We start from the raw sequence: 9,164 nt of genomic DNA on the forward strand, positions 1-9,164 counted from the left end.
AGTTACAGTGAGTAACTACCCGCCTGGCACTTAGTTAGGGGGTTTTATTCCCTCCCTAACTTCAGGGAAAAATCCCTACCTGGGGAAACAACCTTTCTCAGAGAGGTGACCTTGGTTAAAACACATAGTGCCAAGAAGGTGAGCAAACATATTAAGAAGAGTATGCCATATATGCCAGGTCCCTTGAAACAGCAAGGATGGACCAGCTCCCAGCATGCTTTCATTTCTGATTTTATTTATTTGGGTCCTCTCTCTTTTTTTCTTGATGAGTCTGGTTAAGGTTTGTCACTCTTATCTTTTCAAAAAACCAGTTCTTGGTTTCATTGATATTTTTAATTGTGTGGGGTTTTTTAGACCCTGTTTTATTTATTTCTGCTCTATCATTATTATTCCCTTCCTTCTACTCACTTTGGGCTTTGTTTGTTGTTCTTTTCTTAGTTCCCTTAAATGCAAGGTTAGATTGTATGAAATTTTTCTTGTTTCTTGAGGTAGGCCTGTAATGCTATAAATTTTCCTCTTGGGACTGCTTTCACTGTGTTCTGTAGATTTTAAGTGGTTGATTCTTATTTTCATTTGTTTCACGGTATCTTTTGATTTTTCCCTTTATCTCATTGTTAAACCACTCATTATTTAGTAACTTATTATTCAGCCTCAATGTCTTTATGTGTTTTTTGGATTTTTTTCTTGTGACTGATTTCTAGTCTCATACCATTATGGCCAGAGAAAATGCTAGATATAATTTTAATCTTGTTACATTTATTTAGACTTGTTTTGTGTCCTAAAATGTAGTCTAGCTTAGAAATATTCCATGTGTACTTGAAAGAAATGTATATTCTTCTGCTTTGGGGTGAAATGCTCTGAAGATATCAATTAAATCCATCTGATCTAGTGTGTTATTTAAGGTGGATGTTTCCTTCTTGATTTTCTACCTAGATCTGTCCACTGATGTCAATAGAAGTCTCCTACTATAGTACTCTAAGGGACATCTTAGTTTAAAGCACAGAAAAAACCTGAATGTGTATCTTGGATAAAGCCCCTTGGTAATCTGCATAAGTCTATATGTTCCATTATTATGAGCCTGAGGTGAAACCCCAATTTGAACAATTATATTTGACTAGAGGCCCAGTGCACAAAATTCATGCACAGGTAGGTTTCCTAGGCCTGGCCAGTGATCAGGGCTGATCAGAGCCTTCCTTCCCCTGGCTGCCAGCTGCTGGCTGTGGGCTGCTGGCCGGGGCCTTCCTTCATCCCACGCCACCCCCTGTGGTCAGTGCATGTCATAGCGAGCTGTTGAACTCCCAGTTGGTCAAACTCTGAAGGGGACAATTTGCATATTAGCCTTTTATTATATAGGACTAGAGACCCGATGCACAAAATTTGTGCAAGGGGCTTGGCCCACACAGCCCAGCTGCCTCGGCCCTCTGCCTCAGCCTCACAGCCTCAGCTTTGTCCAGAAGGTTATCCTGCTGTTCGGTCTAATTAGCATATAATGCCTTTATTATATAGGATTATAGTATCAAGAGCCTCAAAAGAGGCACAGGCAACAACACCCACAGCCAACATGTGTTGGGCATTTACGGTGCTGGCACTGTTCTAAGCACTTTACATATACTAATTCATTTAAGTCCCAGAACAAAGCTACGATGTAGATATGTTACTATCCTCATTTTACAGATGAAAAAAAAAAACTGAGCCAAAGAGAGGCCAATTAACTTGCCCAATTAGTGGTAGAGAAGGAATTAGACCCCAGGTGGTGTGACTCGGCCCACAGTTATCCATTGGGTTACCCTATAATAGGAGGAGGATGCTTTCCCATGTTACTTTATAAAATGGGGCATGCAAGTCATGAAGGAAACAGAGGCAAGAAGCCTATGCTGGAAATCAATAGCTCTAATATTAGAAAGAGACTTCCATGGAAATATAGTAAGGAAAATTAGAGAGGATATAGACCCTTAGTTCTCTCCATCCTTCCTCTTAATTCATAGTATTAATTAAAATTGGGTAATATGCTCTGTCCCCCAAGCCCCTATAATCATGTATTCTCTGTCTATAAATGGGGCAAGATCTATAAATCACTCTAATGCACAAACTAGACACTTAAAAGTCATTTAAACTATGTTCATTTGATACATTAATTTACTCAATGAATAAATATTTACTGAGCACTTTCTATGTGTGAAGCACTGTAGGATAATTACTAAATGATGCACTTCAGAAAGGAGGAGACAAAAACTCAGAACTCCACTTACACATATTTTGGATCTTCTCAATCTGTTCTCATAACTCTTAATCTTTCTTTATTTTCCATTCTTTTGTTGCTGTGTGCTGCATTATGTAGAATTCTTATGACAGGCAACAACACCCATAGCCAACTTCTAGTTCTTTGGTACTCAGACTGTGGTTCTTGGTTTAATACCATTAGCATCACCTGGGAGTTAGTTAGAAATGAAGACTCTCTGGCCTCATCTTAGATCAACTTTAATGTGCATATTAATAACCTAGAGACTTGTTAAAGTTTGGATTCTAATGTATAGGTCTGGAATAGGACCCAAGATTCTGGATTTCCAACCAGTTACTAAAAGATGCCAGCACTGCTGATATGAAGAACACGCTTTGAGGAATCAAGTTCTATTTAACCTATTCCATTATTAGCTGTCTATATTTTACTATTAAATCCATTCATTAAGTTTTTTAAAATTTTTATTTCTAGAAGTTCTCTTTAGTTCTTTTTTCAAATATGCTAGGTCAATTCCTATAGTTTCCTATTTCCTGCAGATATTTTCAAGTTGAGATTTTATATATGTGTGTATATGTATATGTATATGTATATGTATATGTATATATATATATATATATATATGATTATCATCTGTGTCTGATCTCTTAATGTTCATGACTGTGTTTCTTTTTGTTGTTGTTGTTCTATGATTCTTGCTCCTGGTGCCTTGTTTCTTTGTGTGCTTGGTTATTTTGTACTGCATGATAACCATCGTCCTTGGAACATATTTGTGGAGATTATGTGAGACCTAAGATAAAGATGCCTTATTTCCATAAAGGATTTGTGTTTGTATTTATCAGGCCTAACTGGGACTTCATTAAACTAAGTAAATACTTTGAAGTTTTTTCGAGAATTGATGTGAATTTTGACTGCAGATTTAAGTGAGGGACATCTTGTGGTTAAAATCTCTGAGATGTTTTTCCTTTTCCTTTTCTTCTACCCTGCTCAACATCAAGGAAAATTTCCTTATGGTCTTTTATGAGTAAGGATGGGTTAGGTTTACTACTTATTCATCCTTACTTTGAGGAAGAAATCCTTTGGAGAACCCAGGTTAATGTGAAAGAGTTCTAGTAGATAGATTTGCCACTTAAAACAGGTCTTCTTTATCCCTCACACCAAAGGTCACCTTTACACTGACTGGCCAATGTCCTCAAGGCAAAATGACTGTAAGCTCAATTTATCTCTCAGAATTGCTGCTTTCCTTTCCACTTTGTTCTATTCAGTCTATCTTGCCAGCTCTTTGGTTCTTTTATGATATTTTTATTTTTTTCACCAGCATTTGTAGTACCACCTAGCCAGAGGATTGCTTTAAACTGACCCACATTCTGAATTCTAACCAGCATGATTTTTTTCATACTCACCCGAGGATATGCTTATTGATTTTAGAGAGAGGAAGAAAGAGAAAAAATCCAAGAGAGAAACATCAATAGTTGTCTTCTATACACAACCTGACTGGGAATTGAACCTGCAAACTTTTGGTGCTCAGGCTCTGATGTCAGCCTCCCTGAGTCCAAATTCTGGCTTTACTACCTACTACCTGTGGGACCTTGGACCTTTAAAGCATTGCTAATTCATCTGTCAATCTAATCGCTATTCTTTTGAAGGTCATCAGTCTTTTTTCTCTAACTGTGGTTAAGATTTTCTTTTCTTTTTTTTTCCAATTCCTTTATTATATGATTAGAGGCCTAGTGCATGAAATTCATGCACGGGGGTGGGGGGAGGCCCTCAGCTTGGCCTGAACCTTCTCCAATCTGGGACACCTCAGGAGATGTCTGACTACAGGTTTAGGTCCGATCCCGCAGGCCTGATCACCCCTAAACTGCCTCTGCCTGCTGGCCTGATCACCCCTAACTGCTCCCTGCCACCAGCCTGATTGCTCCCTAACTGCCCCCCCTCCCTCCCTAACTGCCCCCCTTCCCCCGCTGGTCTAATCACCCAATGGCCCCCCCTGCTGACCTGATCACCCCCAACTGCCCCCCCCACCAGCCTGATTGCTCCTAACTACCCTCCCCTGCTGGCCTGATTGCCCCTAACCGCCTCTGCCTCGGACCCCGCCACTGTGGCTTTGTCCAGAAAATATCTGGCCTAATTAGCATATTACCCTTTTATTAGTATAGATACTAGTCATATAATTTTATTTCTTTGGTTTGGAGCATATTGGACTTTCCAATCTGTGGATTGATGACATTCATGAATTTGGAAAATTGAGCTATCCTCTTCTTCTCCTGGAAGTCCAGTTAACCTATGTTGGAATTCTTTTGTATCCTCATTGTACCTTCATCTTCCTTTCATAAATTTTCTTAAATCTCAAAGATTCCTTCTTAATTACTTCAGTCTTCTAACTCACTAATTCTTTTCTCAGCTGTCTAATCTACTGTTAACCCCATTAATTTCTATTTGTAGTTTTTTTCTTCCAAATATGGTTGGACTTTTATTAATTGCCTCCTGCTTTTATTTATATCTTCAATCCCTTCCTTTGTTTCTTTAAACATGATATACCTTTTATATTCTACTAGAGGCCCGAAGCACGAAATTCATGCAAGGGGCTCAGCCCTCACAGCCCTGGCTTCGTCCAGAAGGTCATTCAGCTGTCCAGTATCACTAGCACATTACGCTTTTATTATTATAGATCCCTAGTAATTCCAATACCCGAAGCCTTTTCTGGTGTGCTTCTTCTGTCTCTTGTCTCAACTGGCTATCACTTATGGTGCTTTTCTTCTCCATGGGTTTGTCATTTTTCTGAATATAAGCTTTATTTCTTGGAACTTCAGCTGTGGGAATTCTTTGAGGACTAGGTGGAAGGTGGATTCCTATAGGTAAGACTGGCATTTGTTGATGTTTGCTTGGAATCCCTTTACATTAAATGATCAATTTGCAATATTTTGAACCATCCATATTATATGAATTTGGGCTTCAGCCTATATGTGGATTAGCTTGTGATTATTAATTATCTGGAGATATTTTTGTTTCCCCTGTTAATCCTTAAAAATTCAAGTAATACAATTCCTTTTTAGTTTGAAGATGGTAGTAGAGTTGTTCTTACACACACACACACACACACACACACACACACACACACCCTTACCTTTTATAATGAAGGTCTAGTTCTTTGGAGTTCCAAATTAATTAGGGAGGGGGAAGGGGAAGAACCTAGTATTACACTTCTAACTTGGGAGAGTTCTCACTTTGTCTTTTATTCTCTTCAATGTACTCAAAGCCATGAAAACCTAAGTTCAGATTGCTGTGCAGCAAATGCTCTCAAGGCAAAAGTCAACTTCAAGACTCCTTTAACTGGATCCCACTGTGGATTAATGACAACATATATGCATACCTTTGTTCAGAACAATTACTGAACACTAGGAGAACTATACTAGATACTGTGGGGAAAATATAGAAGCACAGACCTGGGGGAAAGTGGGAGACCACTAAAAGATATTAAATAAGGGAGTAGCATGGTAACACTGCTGTAGACTAGAGTAGAGGAAGAAAGGTGGCAAGAAGGATGCTGCTGTGGCAGAAGGAAGATAAAAATGGTGAATATCTTTAACAAGGCAATGGAGCTGGGGAAGGAGAAAGGAGACAACCAGAAGGTAGAATAAACAGACATAGTGACTGATGGACATAGGGGATCAGGGAGGAAGAAAAGTCCAGTCTAGTTTACCAGGTAGATACTGTCACCATAAGCATAACAGGTTTTGGAGACTAAGAAGGGAGGAGATGATGACTTTGGTTTGTGACTCTGTTGAGTTTGAGATATAAGATATCTAAGTGGGGATATCCAGTAGTCAATTGGATGCAAGTTCTGGGACTCTCAAAAGGAGTAGGATTAGATATAAATATTTGGGATTAATCAGACTATAGTTAGGTGGATTCCGATTGTATAGAAGAGTGTGTAGAATGAGAGGAGAGGAGGGCCAAAGACAGAACTCCGGAAAATTCTGATACTGAAGACCTGGCTAGAGAATCAGAAAGATACCATGAACAAGTGGGCACAGAGACAGAAGCAAAGGTAAGAAAAAAGCATACAGTATCAACGCCATCAAGAGAAGGAAGTTTCTGAAAGAGAAAGAAGTCAGTGGTGTCCCATGCCACAGAGAAGTTAAGATAAGAATGAAAGTTTACTCCTTGGGCTTATCTCACCATAAATTGCCTAACAAATTAATAACTTAAGTTTCTGGCATGTATTTATTGCTACAACCAGATAACCATACTATTTTATTTGTTGTGGGCTCTTTTTTTATTAAAATAGTCCCATAAACAAATCTATAATTATTTCAAAATAAAAGTTTTTTTTTTAAGTCTCATAATACAATGCTTTTTTATTTCTTTTTTTTTCTTTTTTTTTTTACCATGGCTGTACCATAATATGATGTGTTTAATAAGATCTGAAAATTTTTACATTTTTCCAGTAAGCCTCAAATGACCTAACTAGTGCAGGGGTCAGAAACTTAAATAATCTCAGGGTTCACGCAAGTAAAATGAATGGGTGAAAGAAATCCGAGTAGGAAAGACAGAAACAAAACCTGGAGAACACATGTCCTTTTTAAAAAGAGCAGCCACAGCCAATTCCTACTACTTGGACATATGGGCTAGTCTTAACAGGTCACCTGAATTTTAAGAAAAGGCAGAAATCTGAATTTTTAAATATGAAGTCTTACAATTGAAAAAGTAACCAATTGATTTAAATGTTTTTTAAAACGTTTTGCGAACTTAACATTTCAATAGGTCCAGGTGGCTCATGGACTGATCGGTATTTTACCTTTGCCTTATAGTATGCATATAGCATTTTAATCTTATACCTTGAGGGAGATTTAAATGGTTAGTAATACTCATATGCCGTAAGAGAGCCAGATCTACAATCTATTTCTTAATTTTAAAACTAGTACTTCCTTTGCTGTAATTCTGTAACTTCTTTATCTAAAAAAGGAAATACACACCCAGGTTAGACATGCAAGTTAATAATCACAATATGCTATAGTAAATTCAGGAAAGATGGCATAAGCTTCACATTTAATTAATCCAGATGCGCTGGCTCTTCTAAAATGTTTTTAGGTAGAAGCTCCAGAAAATAAATTACTGATGACTAATCAATTGTTTATGCCTCACAAATTCTGCATTAAATGTGTAGGACAAATTTATAACTTAAGCTAAATAAGTAGCTACATAAAATTTTTAAAAAGTACACCGTGCAGACATTTTTAATTTCTGGAGAAAAGTTTAATTATTGCAGGGCTAACAGAAAATTTGGCTTCAATTCTGAGGCCTTATTTAGTTGTAATATAGACTATGTGTACCCATTCATTCAACATATACTGTGTATTTACAATTTCCTGTTACGTAATTATAGATTGCAAGCTAACAGAAGGGTGAGGATATACATTTAAACTATTTCAATGAATGGATCGTGGAGGTATTGCAGGAGAAATAAACTAGTGTAGCTTTTATCTTGGCCCTCTGAAGGAGGTATTATCACAATGATTTCTGCCAGAACCAGGTTAAGTCCACCACAGAGCCAGGGGGCACGTGTTCTGACTTTAAGTCTGCAGCTGAGATTCCATGAACGGAAAAGAAATCGTTCTTCTGTGTTTCTCCTCTAAGAAGTTAATATATTCCTTTGTAAAGCAACTTTTCCCTGTAGTCATAACAAAACAAACGTTATGTCCTCATAGCCCTTAGTTAAGCCACCTCAACTCAATTACAACCTGTCGTGTTTTATTTTCCACTGGGGAGTTGCAAACTAATTTGAACTTAAAAGACATGGCCTGCGCAAGGAGAAGCAAATGTCGCCGGTTAGGAGCAGCTGAATCAGTTCGGCACCTTGGTCGTCTGAATCCAGCCGCACAAAATCGAACCCAGATCCAAGCCCACCAGCCTAGACCACGCAGTCTGTCAGACGGTGCCGAGCCCGGCTCTCACTTTTGCCTGGGCACGGGCGCAGGGGCTCGGAAACGAGACGGGGCCCGCGTTTTCGGAGTGAAAGATTATTTACAGCCACGGCCCAAAGAAGCCAAAGCCAACAACGGGCCGGTGCAGCGCGGTGCCACCGCCATGCAAGCAGGTCTCACACCGCTCACCTTCACAGTCGGCCCCCGGGCGACCCCCGGCCTCCTGGCCCAGCCCCGGCGCCGGGTTAGAGACCCAGAGCCCGGCGCAAAAGGCCAGCCAGACGGCTGGGCTCGCGCACCACATGCCGAGCCTGCAGCTCCAGACGCCCAGGCCAGCAGCACCGACCGCGGGCCGCGACGCAGGCGTGAGGCTGCGCCGGAAGCTGGGGAGCGCAGCGAGCCCGGAGTTGCTGGGACTAATGACGCAACTCACTCAACCCACACTAGCCCAAGCTGCCATTGGCTCTCAGCAAAGGGGCAAAACACCCCGCGCGAAGGAGCCCTTTCCTTTTTATAGAAAAAACCTGATTTGCGCGTGCGCACTACAGCACACGCCGTGCGGCTTCTGCGGGGCAGGTAGAGACGCAGGAAAGCTATTCGTCGACTGCCGTGCGAGAGGCGGGACCTTCACGCTGATTGGCAACAACGCGGGAGGCCGCGGCGTTCGGACCGACGCAGTGGGCGGGCAGGAACGTGGAGTCTCCGCGGTGCCTGATGGGGCTATCGGGAGCCGGAGACCTGTAGTCGGCGGGGGACCGCTCTGCTGCTGCCGCCTTCTCTGCCGCCTCATGGCGGCCATCGGAGTTCACCTGGGCTGCACTTCAGCCTGCGTGGCCGTCTATAAGGTGAGGGAGTGGGGGGGCTGGGCTGCGGGCCCGGTGTCAGCCACCCGTTGTCCGAGTGCGTGTCCAGGTCTCCGGTCACCTGCGGCGTGGAACTGCGTATCGCTGGTCGAGGAACGGCGCGCGGCGAGGCTTTACTGCGGGGAAGTTTCCAAGCAA

At 41.2% G+C, this 9,164-nt stretch overlaps 2 protein-coding genes across 3 annotated transcripts in view; one reads left to right on the forward strand and one right to left on the reverse strand.

Annotated features, from left to right (window-relative positions):
* Window positions 1-8,641, reverse strand: part of CDNF (cerebral dopamine neurotrophic factor) — a 17,804-nt gene extending 9,163 nt beyond the window's left edge. The window contains exon 1 of the mRNA XM_006765312.2: window positions 8,353-8,641. Within this exon, the coding sequence (XP_006765375.1) occupies window positions 8,353-8,467 (115 nt within the window). The 5' untranslated portion in view covers window positions 8,468-8,641. The remainder of the gene's footprint in view (window positions 1-8,352) is intronic.
* An 84-nt stretch (window positions 8,642-8,725) lies between these two features.
* The window catches only part of HSPA14 (heat shock protein family A (Hsp70) member 14), a 49,598-nt gene continuing 49,159 nt past the window's right edge, over window positions 8,726-9,164 (forward strand). Inside the window, exon 1 of one of the 2 annotated variants that reach the window (XM_006765313.2) lies at window positions 8,726-9,008. In XM_006765313.2, coding sequence (XP_006765376.1) covers window positions 8,952-9,008 — 57 coding nt within the window. In that variant the 5' untranslated portion in view covers window positions 8,726-8,951. The remainder of the gene's footprint in view (window positions 9,009-9,164) is intronic. The other variant, XR_435754.2, reaches the window with a different exon arrangement.

The sequence above is a fragment of the Myotis davidii genome, unplaced genomic scaffold, assembly GCF_000327345.1.
Source record: "Myotis davidii unplaced genomic scaffold, ASM32734v1 scaffold1380, whole genome shotgun sequence".
NCBI classification, from domain to species: Eukaryota; Metazoa; Chordata; class Mammalia; order Chiroptera; family Vespertilionidae; genus Myotis; species Myotis davidii.